The 18085-nt window shown below is 40.3% G+C and overlaps 1 protein-coding gene across 1 annotated transcript in view; it reads left to right on the forward strand.

Moving 5' to 3' along the window:
* Positions 1 to 18085, forward strand: part of crebbpb (CREB binding protein b) — a 144525-nt gene that overhangs the window by 115302 nt on the left and 11138 nt on the right. Inside the window, 15 exon segments of the mRNA XM_034190327.1 lie at positions 977 to 1156; positions 2973 to 3150; positions 12124 to 12242; positions 12344 to 12583; positions 12716 to 12804; positions 14287 to 14367; positions 14496 to 14552; positions 14660 to 14737; positions 16128 to 16195; positions 16274 to 16424; positions 16541 to 16631; positions 16633 to 16688; positions 16802 to 16915; positions 17015 to 17112; positions 17115 to 17179. Of these exon segments, the coding sequence (XP_034046218.1) occupies positions 977 to 1156; positions 2973 to 3150; positions 12124 to 12242; positions 12344 to 12583; positions 12716 to 12804; positions 14287 to 14367; positions 14496 to 14552; positions 14660 to 14737; positions 16128 to 16195; positions 16274 to 16424; positions 16541 to 16631; positions 16633 to 16688; positions 16802 to 16915; positions 17015 to 17112; positions 17115 to 17179 (1665 nt within the window).

An 18085-nucleotide genomic window follows, 5' to 3' on the forward strand; every position in this document is an offset into this window, starting at 1 on the left:
ACCAGGGGGTAGCTCAATGCCATGTTAAACTCATTTCTTTTGACTTCTCAACAAATGATGCTGTATTCATTATTGTATATATATAGAAACTCCAAATCAACTAGCGCTTAGTTTTACTAACTGCTGTTTACTAACTGTCTTTATCTGTTGTATGCCTGGATCACACAATTTTATTGATAGATAGTCCCTTTGGCACCTCCCTTATTTTTCCACTCCATACTGATTTGGCACATTTTACACCAGATGCCCTTGCTGACGCAACTCCACACTACATGGAGAAATTCGATGGGTTTCAACTTGGAACCTTCTGCACTGAAAAAAGAGCACTTAACCGCTTGGCCACCATTTATTTAGTTAATACTATTTGTGAATGTTAAATTAAAGCTTAACACAATGCATATTTTTTATCTAAACATCTCTGTATGATCTCTTTGACCTCTGTTTTTATTTTATTCGTTTTTCCTCCACAGTATTAATTTTGGTGTTTGTAATTTCACGTATTGGTATCGACTAAATTTTTTGTATCATGACACCCCTATTCTGGAGCCTACTGTTCACAAACGTCATCACTGATGACAATTTGCAATTATTATAATTATAACTGATCGTGCAGGACCATGGTTTAGTAAGATGTTCCCTAACAGCCAAGCTGCTGAGCAGCACGACTGTGCCAGAGCTAAGATAAAGTCTGGCCAGAGCTGCTGTAAGTGGCTCACTTAAATTAAATCGGGGAACTCAAACTATACAGGGTATATTTTATGCTGTTTGCTGTGTACACATGTACATGAACTGATCCCCACCCCAAAAGAAAAGAAAACAAAAAAGATTTCCATGAAGGTTGGCAGGTCTATATTGTTATCTCACTGATCCTTTGATCCACCTCTTCTTTGAATGCGATATCAAACCAAAATGGTGTCTCAAGATTTAGTTCAGAGAATTATTGTTGTCACAGTATCGCTTCCTTCTTTCCTACAAGTTGTCCCAGGGAGCAGCCAGTGTTGATAACAAAGTGCCCACCCCAGGCTCTGTGGCTGAGCTCAGCTCACAGCAAGCCCTGCCTGACAGGAGCACTGAAGCTAAACCTGAAGTAAAAGATGAAGATGATGATGATGATGATGACAACTCTGTAAAGAAGCCTACAGACATAAAAATGGAGGTATGCACATGATTTTGTGAGCATTAATGATCAGGCACAGGGTTTTTAGTAGAATTTTCTATTTGCATAACTTTGTTCTTTCATTACACTGGTGCTTGAAAATTTGTGAACCCTTGAACTGTTTCAATTTCAAAAATGCCCTTTAAACTCACAGTGAAAACTAATCTCTAAAACAGGACATAACTAAAATGAAAATGATATTTCCAAGTCGCTGAATATGTCTTGGAGTTCATTTACATCAATCTTTAAAACATTCATGTATGGTGCTATGTGATAAATCTGACTGGAGAAGGCAGTTCTTAAAAACTGAGTGACTAGTGAGGAAAGCCACCAAGACAACTTGGGAGAAGTAGTTGGCTTTTGTGGCTATTATTGGAGAAATGGTGCATTACCACTCACAGCTTCATAATGGAGTGGAGCAGAGATGTACTTTCATACAAGACATCAAATCTAGGCTTGCATCTCCCACATGCCTTCTGGCACATTGCAGCTGAAAATTCACATATTTATTTTTAAAATTCCTTCTCTCTCTGCCAGTACATGAAGCTGAATAACTGGAAGAAGTAGAACACTTGTAGAACAGTTAAAAGTGACACTGTGTGATGTTTCTCCAGTTATAACCACAGAAGCCTGTAACTTCTGCAGAGTTGTCTGGGTAGCTTGGTGGCTTTCCTCACTAGTCTCTTTCTTGCACTGTCACTCAGTTTTTGATTTATCGATCTATCGATGATTTATCGACAGATTTATCGTACTGTACTATACTCTTTGTATTTCTTAAAGATTGATGTAAATGGAGTCCAAGCCATACTCAGTGACCTAGAAATGTTCAATTTGTCTATCCCCTGAGTTCTGATGAAAACCGTCTGTAAAAGTGATAATTGGGTTGTTATTCATAAGACTGCTTATACTTATGCACACCATTGTCTTGACTTTTATTTATTTTGTTTGTTTGTTTGTTAATGTCAATAAAACAGTCCGATTCTGTGGAGACTTTCAAGACCAGACTTAAGACACACTTATTTTCCCTTTCGTATGGCTAGCATACTGACATAGTATAGTTCTACACTTTTTTACTCTTTCAATTCATTTTATTCGGAAGCGGAGCGTGCAGTGGTCTCAACTTTACTTACATTTTGGGTCTTTTAGTGAAGCTAGTGACCGGTGATCACCTTAGTATTTCCTGGTTTTCTTGTTGTTTAATGCTGACAAATTATACTGTATTTCTTGTCTTTCTGATGCATGATTCTGTTTTTTTCTCTCTAAGGTGCAGCTCCATCCAGAAATGGGTGTGGTATTTGTGCTGGAGACCCTCCTGTCCTGTGCACCAACAGCATTTCCTGTATATTCGTTTTGTGAATTGTTCTGTAATTTATGTCTGTAGCATGGCCCAAGCAGAGGGCCACCCCTTTGAGTCTGGTCTGCTTAAGGTTTCTTCCTCAGAGGGAGTTTTTTCTTTAACACTGTTACTCTGGGGGTTAGTAAGGTTAGACCTTACTTGTATGAAGCACCTTGAGGCAACTCTGTTGTGACTTTGCACTGTATAAATGAAAAAAAAGAAAGAAATTGAAATTATGTTGCAGAGACTAGATTTCACTTTGAGTTTAAATTGCATGATTTCAGAAATTTTAATATGAAGCTGTTCACCACATACTGCCATTTCTGCTCACAGGTTTTACAAAAGAAATGACACCAGTTAAACTTATTTTTACTGCCCTGGTTGGAGCATGTTATTCTTTTAAGTAAACGTGTTTAATACATGAAATTGCCATCGTGATTTCTCACACGATGGTTGGATAACCACGTTATGTTAAAATAGCAGGATGATGAAACCAAACCCCCGCTGGTAAAGGAGGAACCAGATGCAGCAGAGCCACAGCAGGATCTAATGGAGACAGATGAAAAAAAGCCAGAGTTGAAGGTGGAACCCAAAGAAGAGGAGGAAAGTGGAGTCAACAGCGCTTCAAACACCTCCACCACTCAGAACTGCAAAAAAGGTAATACAGACATCATTATATAAGAGATATTACAATACACAATGATAACATTTCATTGATATTATGATAACTGCATTGTATCACAAAATATCCTTCCCTAGACTGTGTCTGAGGTGTCAGTTTTTATGTATTTTGAAAGTTATTCCTGTCTGTACTCTCTCACTCAGACATATCTCCTCCTCATTTGTCTTAATTTCTCCTGGGAAACAAGTACAAGCGCCGTACCGTGTTTTGACCTTTTCTTATGTATTATTCTGAATTGGAAGTCGATGGCAACCCCTATAACCCTCTGGTTAAAAAGTATAATGTAATTCAGCACACTTATGTGGCATAGAGATCTTTTTTGCCAAGGTCATGTGTGCAGCTGAATGAGTTTAGTGCTACCAACAGGTCAAATTCACAGTTGTGTTAATGCAAGTAACTTTGATCTGTGTGCCTGATTTTCAAATACAAGGTACCATTCATGTCAGTCAGTCACACTGAGTTCAATGCGCCATATAATGGGAATTTGCGCCATAGAAAATTTTCCATCATACTGGATTTTTATGGAAAACTTTTAAAGATTTTGACGCATATATATATATATACACACACACACTCAACAAAAATATAAACGCAACACTTTTGGTTTTGCTCCCATTTTGTATGAGATGAACTCAAAGATCTAAAACTTTTTCCACATTCACAATATCACCATTTCCCTCAATTATTGTTCACAAACCAGTCTAAATCTGTGATAGTGAGCACTTCTCCTTTGCTGAGAAAATCCATCCCACCTCACAGGTGTGCCATATCAAGATGCTGATTAGACACCATGATTAGTGCACAGGTGTGCCTTAGACTGTCCACAATAAAAGGCCACTCTGAAAGGTGCAGTTTTGTTTTATTGGGGGGGATACCAGTCAGTATCTGGTGTGACCACCATTTGCCTCATACAGTGCAACACATCTCCTTCGCATAGAGTTGATCAGGTTGTCAATTGTGGCCTGTGGAATGTTGGTCCACACCTCTTCAACGGCTGTGCGAAGTTGCTGGATATTGGCAGGAACTGGTACACGCTGTCGTATACGCCGGTCCAGAGCATCCCAAACATGCTCAATGGGTGACATGTCCGGTGAGTATGCCGGCCATGCAAGAACTGGGACATTTTCAGCTTCCAAGAATTGTGTACAGATCCTTGCAACATGGGGCCGTGTATTATCCTGCTGCAACATGAGGTGATGTTCTTGGATGTATGGCACAACAATGGGCCTCAGGATCTCATCACGGTATCTCTGTGCATTCAAAATGCCATCAATAAAATGCACCTGTGTTCTTCGTCCGTAACAGACGCCTGCCCATACCATAACCCCACCTCCACCATGGGCCACTTGATCCACAACATTGACATCAGAAAACCGCTCACCCACACGACGGCACACATGCTGTCTGCCATCTGCCCTGAAGAGTGTGAACCGGGATTCATCCGTGAAGAGAACACCTCTCCAACGTGCCAAACGCCAGCGAATGTGAGCATTTGCCCACTCAAGTCGGCTACGACGACGAACTGGAGTCAGGTCGAGACCCCGATGAGGACGACGAGCATGCAGATGAGCTTCCCTGAGATGGTTTCTGACAGATTGTGCAGAAATTCTTTGGTTATGCAAACTGATTGTTTCAGCAGCTGTCCGAGTGGCTGGTCTCAGACGATCTTGGAGGTGAACATGCTGGATGTGGAGGTCCTGGGCTGGTGTGGTTACACGTGGTCTGCGGTTGTGAGGCTGGTTGGATGTACTGCCAAATTCTCTGAAACGCCTTTGGAGACGGCTTATGGTAGAGAAATGAACATTCAATACACGAGCAACAGCTCTGGTTGACATTCCTGCTGTCAGCATGCCAATTGCACGCTCCTCAAATCTTGCGACATCTGTGGCATTGTGCTGTGTGATAAAACTGCACCTTTCAGAGTGGCCTTTTATTGTGGGCAGTCTAAGGCACATCTGTGCACTAATCATGGTGTCTAATCAGCATCTTGATATGGCACACCTGTGAGGTGGGATGGATTATCTCAGCAAAGGAGAAGTGCTCACTATCACAGATTTAGACTGGTTTGTGAATAATACTTGAGGGAAATGGTGATATTGTGAATGTGGAAAAAGTTTTAGATCTTTGAGTTCATCTCATACAAAATGGTAGCAAAACCAAAAGTGTTGCGTTTATATTTTTGTTGAGTGTGTGTGTGTATATATATATATACACAGTTAGGAAAATACAACCCCTGGCAAAAATTATGGAATCACCGGCCTCGGAGGATGTTCATTCAGTTGTTTAATTTTGTAGAAAAAAAGCAGATCACAGACATGACACAAAACTAAAGTCATTTCAAATGGCAACTTTCTGGCTTTAAGAAACACTATAAGAAATCAGGAAAAAAAAATTGTGGCAATCAGTAACGATTACTTTTTTAGACCAAGCAGAAGGAAAAAAATATGGAATCACTCAATTCTGAGGAAAAAATTATGGAATCATGAAAAACAAAAGAACGCTCCAACACATTGCTAGTATTTTGTTGCACCACCTCTGGCTTTTATAACAGCTTGCATTCTCTGAGGCATGGACTTAATGAGTGACAAACAGTACTCTTCATCAATCTGGCTCCAACTTTCTCTGATTGCTGTTGCCAGATCAGCTTTGCAGGTTGGAGCCTTGTCATGGACCATTTTCTTCAACTTCCACCAAAGATTTTCAATTGGATTAAGATCCGGACTATTTGCAGACCATGACATTGACCCTATGTGTCTTTTTTGCAAGGAATGTTTTCACAGTTTTTGCTCTATGGCAAGATGCATTATCATCTTGAAAAATGATTTCATCATCCCCAAACATCCTTTCAATTGATGGGATAAGAAAAGTGTCCAAAATATCAACGTAAACTTGTGCATTTATTGATGATGTAATGATAGCCATCTCTTCAGGCAGTCATCTTTATAAATCTCATTGGAACGGCACCAAACAAAAGTTCCAGCAGCATGACCTTGCCCAATGCAGATTCGAGATTGATCACTGAATGTGACTTTCATCCAGTCGTCCACAGTCCACGATTGCTTTTCCTTAGCCCATTGTAACCTTGTTTTTTTCTGTTTAGGTGTTAATGATGGCTTTCGTTTAGCTTTTCTGTATGTAAATCCCATTTCCTTTAGGCGGTTTCTTACAGTTCGGTCACAGACGTTGACTCCAGTTTCCTCCCATTCGTTCCTCATTTGTTTTGTTGTGCATTTTCGATTTTTGAGACATATTGCTTTAAGTTTTCTGTCTTGACGCTTTGATGTCTTCCTTGGTCTACCAGTATGTTTTCCTTTAACAACCTTCCCATGTTGTTTGTATTTGGTCCAGAGTTTAGACACAGCTGACTGTGAACAACCAACATCTTTTGCAACATTGCGTGATGATTTACCCTCTTTTAAGAGTTTGATAATCCTCTCTTTTGTTTTAATTGACATCTCTCGTGTTGGAGCCATGATTCATGTCAGTCCACTTGGTGCAACAGTTCTCCAAGGTGTGATCACTCCTTTTTAGATGCAGACTAACGAGAAGATCTGATTTGATGCAGGTGTTAGTTTTGGGGATGAAAATTTACAGGGTGATTCCATAATTTATTCCTCAGAATTGAGTGAGTCCATATTTTTTTTTCCCTCTGCTTGGTCTAAAAAAGTAACCGTTACTGACTGCCACAATTTTTTTTTTTTTCTTGATTTCTTATAGTGTTTCTTAAAGCCAGAACATTGCCATTTCAAATGACTTTAGTTTTGTGTCATGTCTGTGATCTGCTTTTTTTCTACAAAATTAAACAACTGAATGAACATCCTCTGAGGCCAGTGATTCCATAATTATGCCAGGGTTTGTAGTTTGTGGTATTTCTTGGCCATTTGTCTTGATTCAGTGCCCCACCTGCCATGTAATGCTGACATCACTAAGACATTGCTTGCGACTGCATCTCGACCTGACAAAATCAGCAATAATTACAGTGAATTGTTGTGTTGTCATAAAGGAGCATCATTAGTATATTAAGATGCCACAACATGTATACAGAAAAACTTGCATATAAAGGATTCAGGTGGACAAGCGAATTTTGTCCACTACAATCAAAATTTGTTATGTATAAAACGGACAAATTCCGTTATAACTGATTTCGGTCATTTTATACTCAATGGATTTTGTCTATTTTGGAAATATAAATATGTCTAAAACAGACCAAATCCGTTATATCTATGTGACTGATTAGTTACAGTAAAGAGGCGCCGAACGATCTGTGGGGAATCCTGAATCGGGACCTGCCTCATTTAATGACCAAGTCAGAATTAATAAACGCCTGCCTTAAATAAGCGCAGGACATTATGTGCTTTAAAAAGATTACATTTGGATGAGTCACTCTTTTTTTTCTAAGTCAGCTACAGAATGGTACCTTTAAAATCCTAAAGCTTGATTTATGCTCATGCAAGTCTAATTCTGTGGCCATGCAATGATGTCGACGTGCAAATTAGTCTTTAAAGTTCCCCGTTGCATCTTTATGCAATTTACTGCAGGAACAGTGGCATTTTCTGGATTAACTTGTCCCTCAACAAGGTTCACTTTTTAATATAATCATCAACCTCCAACCAACGAAACAGTACATACAATTTCCTCCATGAATTATGGGTCATTGAGCATCTTTTTATGACTTTTTGTTTTGACGTTGGTCATATTTGCGGACTTTTTTGCAAAACATATTTGAGTTGCATGTGTGGAGTTTGCATGCTCTCCCTGTGCTTGCGTGGGTTCCCTCCGGGTGCTTCGGCTTCCTCCTGCATCCATGGACCTACAGGTTAGGTGAATTGGAAAATGTATAATTGTCCAGGTCTCCCTTGTAAAAGAGCTCTTGATCTCAATGGGACTAACCCGTAAAAAAAAAAAAAAAAAAAAATGGGAGCAGAAGGAGTGAAACCAGAAAAGTGACCAATCACAGCCCTTTGTGGTCTCCGATTTAGCAGGTGTGCTGGTTTGCAGTTCCCCAGAGTGCTCTGATCTAAACCTCTTAGTTTGCACACCCAGTGATATGTGTGAAATGTAGCACCATATTACAGTGCAGGCCACAACCAGCATTTTGTTAATAATCATCAGCCTTGAATTACGCCCTGCTTCGTTTAGGCACTGGGTCTGAGCACGGTTTGAAAAAAAATAAACAGCCAGTCTTTTCAACACAGAAATAGGGTACGCACTTTCCTCGAATTGGCAAGTGTCAGTGCTGAACCTCATTTCGTACCTCTGTTACTGTGCAAGTCCAGACAGCTTTGTTCAGTACATATGAGGGTTTTTTTAATGAAAACACATTGCGATTGGACAGAATGTTTTGTCCGATGTGAGCGAACATCCATTATACAAAATCGGTTAGATACGGTGTTTATTACATGGAAAACCGTGCATTGGGACTTTTGCTTTTGTCTGGTGAGTGCTAATAGCCGGTTTATACAATGATGGTTTAGGTGAGTTTTACTGCATAAGTGCATACAACTGCAACACCTCGCAGGGGAAAGCGCAGCGAAATGTTCTTTACATGTTACATGCTCAGGTGTTTTGACAGTTATGAAATATGGATAGTGATTATGATTGGTGGGTGCTGCTACAGAATGCTTGTGAAGAGGAAGAATATCGGGGGGGTGGCAAATATGTCTTGGTGGTTTTTGGGTGACGTCTGATAGGCTGTGTTGCATTTGTAACAGCATAATGGTGGCTTGTGGCCATTTATTTTCCCACACTCATTTTCGAGGATACTCCAGAACAGCGAAACACAGTAGTTTAGCATCTCTCACAGACTTGACAAGACATTGATGGGTGTGCAACAATACATTGTCAAGCTGTAGTAGCTTCATGAAGATGGTGGAAGTCTTTGAACATTTCAGAATGTTTCATGCATCAATTTCTATTTAGTCACTAGATGGAGGACCGCAGTCATCTGCTCATTCGTTGGCTGTTGGCAGAGTGCCGCCATATTGGTTAGCATTTAATAACCAGACATCAGTCGAAATCAGTGTGGGCATGATCAATGTTTTTAAGAGTTTCACCATGAATCTGCTTTTTCCATGCTTTTGCTATGTTATATTTATTCACACTCAGTCCCACATTTGTACAGCCACTATTTGTAAAAATAAATGCAGAAGAGGATCAGACTGTTTATATAATAGACTTGAATGAATTGAATTGAATTGTTATTCCCAGTCCAGATAGAAATAATTAATTAATTTCATTATGAAGTTAAGATGGAGTTTCGCACGCTTGTATCGTATTAAAGACATTAATATTAAAGACTGCTCTTAACCCACCTGTGGCTCCGCTTTTGCGTAGCGTGAAAATATCAAATAATATAAATAAATGAAACAGCCACGCCAGCCAGGGTGAAAGTAATGTTATTCAATAATTTCTGGACCAAGTTGAAAGAAACCTGAAAACACTAGATTAGAACATTCAGTATATCATAGAGAAATGAATCTAATTTGTGCATATTCTTATAGTAGTAGAGTATATAAAGTCAAAGTGACTGTCGTGACCCACCAAATTGAGAGAGAAAAAGTATTTACATTCTATGAATTTGCTGTTATAGAATCACAGGATGGTAAAACTTGATGTGAAGAAAAAAAAAAAAAAAACCTGAGGCTAACTAAAAAGGGATAAATTGACACTTATGAAAGTGAGACTTTGAATTGAATCACTAAACGAACGGTGAGATATTTATCAGAAAAAACTTTCAGGCAGTCAAACTGAAGTCACTACAGAATACAGATCGACACAAAAAAAGAAATCATTTTCTAACCTTTTTTCAGCAATTTGTCATTCCCCTCATCATTTATATATATAATACACACTTATGAAAGCTCACGTCAGTTTATTATTGTTTATTTTTTATTTATTTAACCAGCTGACATTTTTATTTATTTAACCAGCTGACAATCCTATGGCTGCTTGTCGCTGTACTCGAACGCTGCACAAAACAGCATATTCAGATCAATTTAACCCTAGTTTAACTCAGCGCATCATGATATTTGTATTTAATGTAATGCTTGACGCATAATAACGCTAAGCAAGACGGAGGCTGTTGGCAACAGCTCACAGGCTGCATCCGCCATCTAGTGGATTAAATAGAAATCGATGGTTTTGTGGCACCTCTGCGCACCACACATAATGGGCCTCATGTATCAATGTTGCGCACTTGTGGCGTAAATTTACGGCGTAAACTTGAAATACACCAAAGTCGCCGTGACATGTATCAAGCAGTGTGCACCTGCTCATTTCTGGCGTACGCCTGACGTGATCTTGATAAATGCGGCGGGTGGAAACGATCGGAATTATAATAAACCCATAAATATTCAGAATCTGCTTCAGACACACCCTCATTTTACGACATGGAAGACGAAAAGACGGCAATGAAAAAGAACTCCACCAATCACGACGCGTGCCAACAGAGCGTCAAAGCGGCCGTCGTATCAATTGTTTTGTAGTATATAATCAATAAAGTGTTACAGTGGTCCCCTCATTAATCGCTGGAGTTGCGTTCTAAAAAAATAGCCCGTAATACTCGAAACCCGCGACGTAGTCAGCGTTATTTTTTACAATTATTATAGACGTTTCAAAGCTGCAAAACCCCTCACTACACAGTTTATACACGTTCTCAATCAGGCTTGAACATTTTCTCACTTTTTCTCTCGTGTGTAAACACTCTCAAAGTTCAAACCTTAGTAGGAAAATAATACCAAACTGTTTTCAGGCCCAAATATTTGTTTGAGAAATAAAAATAGAACGTTTTCCTATAAATAATTATGATGGCATTTAGAACTAACAAATTAATTTTAATGATCAACGAACGAGGTCGGACACATAAGAAATTATTAATAGTGACTGACCAGTATTTCACAGATCGGTCCTCTGCGTCCTGGCGCTGCGCCTTTTTCCACTCACACCTGGCTGCAGCAGGTGTTTGTTTCCGTGTGACAAACAGTTATGAGTAGTTGTTGGTGCTCATTTCTTTTCTGGGCAACAAGATTCTTATAAACAGATACGCAGAACACAGAACACTGTAAAAAAAAAAAAAAAGCATGCAAAATTGGACTAAATACTCCGAGACTCCGAGGCCACGACAGGTGAACGCGTTATAGCGAGGGATCACTGTATTCTCTTTTCACATGTCAATAATTCTTGACATGTGGATATTGCTCGCTCAGTAATAAGACACGCCTAATCTGTCAGATTCTTTATTTTTTTAAATGTATTTCTGTATTTATTTTATTGTGACAACCGAATGGAGACGACAAAACCTGGTTGCAGCACGGGCGAATTAAGGGAATGACGAAACTACAGTTGTTATTATCAATTTCATAGTCTAAAACGATCACACCACATGAAGTTAAGCTCAGAGCTGCTCTGGCTCCAGGCTCGAAGTCTGGAGAAAAAGGCGAGCAGCGCTTTCCTTCCTGTCTGCGCTGTGACCACGGATCGTGCTCCATAACAATCCCGCAAAGGCGGGATTTGTATTGATTATTATGTAGTATAATCAGGAAAGTGTTATTTATGTAACATGCATTGATTTGTATAATGGCACTGTTTATCATGTTGATCATCTTCATTTTTATGTGGATTCCAGCGCTGGTTCATTTTGGTGTATAATTTACGCCACCTCTCGACCTGGTGTATATTTTCAGTGCAGCGTACGCCAACGACCACATTGATAAATGTCAAGTAGCGCAGCCATTTTGTCGTACACCCCATATACGCTCAAATATCGCCATACACAACGTTGATACATGAGGCCCAATGTGACAGGACACTCGTAGTTTGGCCTACAATTCAGTATGTTTTATTTGTCAAATTTTAGTGTTAGTTGGTTGTGTGTAACCATATTGGTGCGGTAAACATTGACTTGAAAGCTTTTCTTAAACATTTCACACAACACTCTTGTTGCCTGTACAGTCTTCAAGCCAGAGGAACTAAGACAAGCTCTAATGCCAACACTGGAGGCCCTGTACAGGCAAGATCCAGAGTCACTGCCCTTCAGACAACCAGTAGACCCCATGCTGCTGGGCATCCCTGTGAGTCTCTATAAGAACAAACGCTCTCTTAATTATAGCAACACAACACACAAAGAAGAGAATCACATTAATTTTTTAAACCATTTTCTCCTGTGACACAGGACTACTTTGACATAGTGAAGAATCCCATCGACCTGTCCACCATCAAACGCAAGCTGGACACGGGTCAGTACCAGGAGCCATGGCAGTATGTGGATGACGTGTGGCTCATGTTCAACAATGCCTGGTTATACAATCGTAAGACATCCCGTGTCTACAAGTACTGCACCAAACTGGCCGAGGTGTTTGAGGTAGAGATCGATCCCGTCATGCAAAGCCTCGGCTACTGTTGCGGCAGGAAGGTGAGATGATGCGTGGTGGCATTTGGGCCGGATTTGTTATTTATGTGTCACATTTGACCTTATTAGAAAGATTATATGTTGGCCGAATGTGAAAATTAAGTGATTAGTAACACTCCTTTAATGTGTCCACAGTACGAGTTCTCCCCACAGACATTGTGTTGCTATGGCAAACAGTTGTGTACCATCTCCAGGGATGGCACCTACTACAGCTACCAGAACAGGTAACACTGCACGCTGACTCTAAGGGTCAGTATGGGTGAACAGGTGCTGCTGCAAAAGATAGGTGACTAAGACACCCATGAAGCAATAGCTGTCCACAAATTTGGTGTTACACTCCAGAACAAAGGCTCCCCCTGCTGTACAGAATGTCACACTACACTGCAGTATCATTCTGTTGCAACACCAGACAGTTATTTTACTACTAAAGTCTGTGAGGCTACCCACTGTGTAATACAGTACACGATAATCTGACAGAGTGTTATGGGGACACAGTTTATTCCTTACCCGTTGTTGTCATGTTTATACAGTATCAGGGGCAACAGTATCTGTGGTGCACATATATAAAAATAAAAAAAAAAATTACCAAGCTTAACATTTTCCCCAATGTAAGTGCACTCCTTGGACTCCTTCACTCCCAAGTGAAGGAGTTCAAGTATCTCGGGGTCTTGTTCACAAGTGAGGGGACAATGGAGCATGAGATTAGCTGGAGAATCAGCGCAGCAGGGACGGTATTGTATTCACTCTACCGTACTGTTGTGACGAATCAAGATTTGATGCCGAAAGATGATGCTTTCGATCTACTGGTCAGTCTTTCTTCTTACTCTAACCTATGGTCATGAGGGTTGGGTCATGACCGAAAGAACTACATTGCGGGCACAAGTGGCTGAAATGGGCTTCCTCAGGAGGGTGGCTGGTGTCTCCCTTAGAGATGAGGTGAGAAGCTCAGTTATCCGTGGGGAGCTTGGAGTAGAGCTGCTGCTTCTTTGCATTGAAAGGAGCCAGCTGAGGTGGTTTGAGCATCTGGTAAGGTTGCCCCCTGGGTTCCTCCCTAGGGAGGTGTCCTAGGCACGTCCAGCTAGGAGGAGACTCCGGGGAAGTCCCAGGACTAGGTGGAGAGATTATATCTTCACACTGGCCTGGGAATGCCTCGGTATCCTCCAGACAGGTGGTTAATGTTGCCCGGGAAATGGAAGTTTGGGGTCCCCTGCTGGAGCTGTTGCCCCCGTGACCCGATCCCGGGTGTTTGACGATGAGATGAGAAGTGCGCTTGTGTTATTGCGTTGTGTGTCTTGCCTAGCATGTTTATATCATGCATCTACCATCATCTCATATTGCATGTCTGTTACAATTGTGGTAATAGTTTATTTTCTTTTTGTCTTTGTATGCCAGCATGCAGTTAAACATTTTACTATGAAAATTTAGTAGATCCTGTTATCAAAAACAGATTCATTATTGACGTCATTTGGCATCATTAACATATGCCGTATCATGTTTTCCTCATTCTGTAAGTTTGAACAAGTGTGGCTGAATCATGACTATTTCAGTTGTGACTAACTTGCACCTCTGCCTGTGTGTATATGTGCCATTGTGTCTGTCCAAATCCCATGCTCTCTCTCCGTACATTCTGCTGCCTGTGTGCTGGTTTACCTGTGCTACTGCTATGCTGGCTGCAGTTTACCCAAATATGGCTTTACTGCCGACAGGTATCACTTCTGTGAGAAGTGCTTCAATGAGATCCAGGGCAACAGTGTGACCCTAGGGGACGATCCGGCACAGCCACAAACGTAAGTTGTAGTGACCAGGTGATTGTCTTACAAGTACTGGTATCAGATATTCGACTTTGAAAAAAATATTTTTGTATAGTAGAAAAGTCACTGTCATAAATCCGTCATCCTTATTTCCCCCTGTGCAGTATGATATCAAAGGATCAGTTTGAAAAGAAGAAAAATGACACATTGGACCCAGAACCGTGAGTTTTGTTGTTTTTTTTATCTTTGCTACCTCCATGGGGTTACATTTGTTCTTTGCCGATTTTGTCAAGAAAACCCAGCAAAAAAAAAATGCTTGTCTTTCCAGATTTGTTGAATGTAAAGATTGTGGACCGTAGATGCATCAGATCTGCGTGCTGCACTATGAAGTCATAACACCGTCAGGGTAAATATTTCCACAATTGTTTCCCCCAACTATTTAACCAATGCAATTGAGTTTAAAGGAGACCTGCATTGAAAAAAATGCAGTCAGATTTTTTGAACAAAAATTACTTACATTTACACATGAGATCCTTCTGGAATGTAGTAAAGTAAATCTGCAAGCCCAGATCTGTCATTGAACGGAGAAATCTTCATTTGAAAATGACAAATTTACAGCTAACATTTAGCCCTCCGCAAACTGTCCCTCTCATCATGGACGCTGCCGAGACGTCACGGACAAGACCCTCTCCCAGCATGCATTGCGCCAGTTGTAATTGTGGATTTACGTCAGTTTGCATCTGCACCTTTTCTTGTCTTATACGGAAGGATCTACTTTTTTTAAAACTTCATATTGTCTTGCGGCACGTTTGATGAGTACACATTTCTTTTATTTGTGCTTGAAAATTATTTTGGGGGACTTTTTCATACACCTGTTTGATTGAGTGGTGTCGCAATGAAAATCTACTGTCTTCGCCTCGGTACCATCGCGGGATATGGAGGCGAGACCCGCAAAGAATCCCAGTCATTAAAAATATATAAACCTCTCTCAGCGTCCATGGAGCTCTGGGGCTTCCGATTGCCGAGACGTGGCGGTGTTGGGATTTTGCCGCAAGAAGTCTGTCCTTGCAGCAACAGGTTGTACCAGCCGCTTCGCATTAAAACAGCGAGCGTAATCTCAGGACTTGTGCCAAGTGTGCTGCAGCTCCATTCAGTAGACAGAGAGGTGATGCCGGTGTTGTGCACTGAATCTGGCACAACACCGGCTGCAAAGCAGACACGGGCAGTGTGAGTGGCTCGCGTCGGCGGTTAACGAGCTCGTTAACGAGCCCGCAGACTTAATAAGCACAGCGGAGGCAGAGAGCGGGAGAGGAAGAACGGCGCCCGCTGTCATGTCGTTGCTGATCTGAGCACACAGATCTGTATCTCACATTCATTGCAGCTTACTTTTGGATGTTGAAACAGGACGTGTATAAGTAACATTGCTAATAGATAAAATCAATTTCAATGCGGGATCGGACTGAAGGCGGGAGCGCGTTGTCTTGTCCCTGACATCATGGAAATGACGGTTGCACCTCTGCCTGTGTGTATATAACTGTTTTCACAGAGGGCTAAATTTTAGCTGCAAATTTGTCATTTTTAAACGAATATTTCTCCGCTGAATTACAAATTTGGGCTTACAGATTTACTTTACTGCATTCACAAGGGTCTTATAAATACATATCAGCTATTTCTTTCTGAAATCTGACCACATTTATTTCAATGCAGGTCTACTTAAGGGGATTGACATTAACAGGAACGTTTGCCAGCAATAACTGGACAGTAATAAAACTACTCTCTTGTCTTTGTTGCTTTAGCTTTTTCTGTGACAACTGTCTGAAAAAGTCTAACAAAACAAAAAAGGAGAACAAGTTTTCAGCCAAAAGTAAGTTACATGTAATGGTAAAAGAAATGGTAGTGTTGTTTAAACTAAAGTTAAACAGAAATTTGTTTGTGTTGAAAGGACTTCAGTCTACAAGGTTGGGGATGTACATTGAGGATCGAAGTGATAAGTACTTGAAAAGGCAGAACCACCCAGAGGCTGGTGAGGTGTTTGTGCGAGTGGTGGCTAGCTCTGACAAAACTGTGGATGTTAAACCCGGCATGAAGTCAAGGTCAGGGGTTTACGGACACACACACTCACTATTGTAGGTTCTGTTCAGCACATCTACAAACCTTGAGAATGTTTAAGTGTAACAACATTTAAAATTAACTGTTTCTGTTTTCACAGGTTTGCTGAGTCAGGTGAGATGATGGAGAGTTTCCCTTACAGAACCAAAGCACTGTTTGCATTTGAGGAAATAGACGGTGTGGATGTTTGTTTTCTTTGGAATGCATGTCCAGGAATATGGCTCAGATTGCCCTTTTCCAAATACCAGGTAGAACATTACATTGATGTATTTCCATTCTTAAATTATTTTGCTACTTTGTGTATATTTTTCCATTTGATTCGATGCTAGAGTAGAACACTCCCTCTTTTTTTGCCTTTCAGACGGGTTTACATATCATACCTCGATAGTATTCATTTCTTCAAACCACGTATGCTAAGGACTGCAGTGTACCATGAGATATTAATAGGTTACCTGGAGTATGTGAAGAAACTGGGGTAAGTGAAGAGTAACTTTTATGTTGCATAGTCTTTATACCTTTTCAACTGATGGAATACACACAGTTTTGCTATTTCTGAACTACTGGTGCTTTTCAGGTATGTGACGGGCCATATTTGGGCCGGTCCACCCAGTGAAGGAGATGTACTACATTTTCACTGTCATCCTCCTGATCAGAAGATCCCCAAGCCCAAGAGACTCAGGAGTGGTACAGGAAGATGCTGGACAAAGCTTTTGCTGAGAGGATCATACATGATTACAAGGTCAGTAATATGTTCAATGTCACATCTTTTTGACTGAATATAAAGTTCTGTATGTGAAGGACCTATGGAGACCAATTAATAATTTTTTGCCAGTTGTAACTGTGTTGAGATGTCCTGGATCAATACTAAGATTCAGAATTTTAAGGACTCTCCTGGATTCAGCCATCAGAAAGTATCTGTATGTGGTGAAAGAGTTGAACTTATAGAGACGTTCACTGATCTCTGTGGTAGGGCTGCATGTATAACCTAAATTCAGTTGCGGTATAATTCAATCCCTTCACGGTAACTGTATATATCGCGATATAAACTTAGGTGTTGTAAAATAATATGTTTCTGAATGGGTCCATTAGCAAAGGTAAATTGATCAAAATAAATAAGTAAAATGACAACAAAAATAAAAACAGATCTAATGTAATTTTGAAAACATTTATTGTTGCAGATCTCAAAACTACTGGTACAATTTGCCGGAAGGTACATCTAAGATGGAAGCCTAGATTGATGTTTTGGTGAAGAATCAAATAAATTTTATGGCCAGAGGCTGAAGTTTCATCTCTGAACAGTAGATGGCACACCCGCTCTGAATACATGAAGTGTTTTCAGGACGGTCACTTCCTCAATTACAAAACTCATTATGAAACCACCAAAAACATTTATAAAAAAACCACTTAATTTCTCATATTTGAAGTCACTCTGAGTAAATGATGTTATCTGTCTGATTTTGTCTTCTAATCCAACTTTTACAAAAACCCTTGCGTTATTTAATGTGGCGCTTTCTCAGATGTTGATTCAGGTTATATACCATCTATACTATCCACCCTAAGCAAGATTTACAAAAAAAACCAAGGTGAACAACATGTGTACAATTCTTATAATGAATGGAAACATTAAAGGAGTATTGTTGATAAT

Source organism: Thalassophryne amazonica, chromosome 16 (genome assembly GCF_902500255.1).
Source record: "Thalassophryne amazonica chromosome 16, fThaAma1.1, whole genome shotgun sequence".
Lineage (NCBI taxonomy): Eukaryota > Metazoa > Chordata > Actinopteri > Batrachoidiformes > Batrachoididae > Thalassophryne > Thalassophryne amazonica.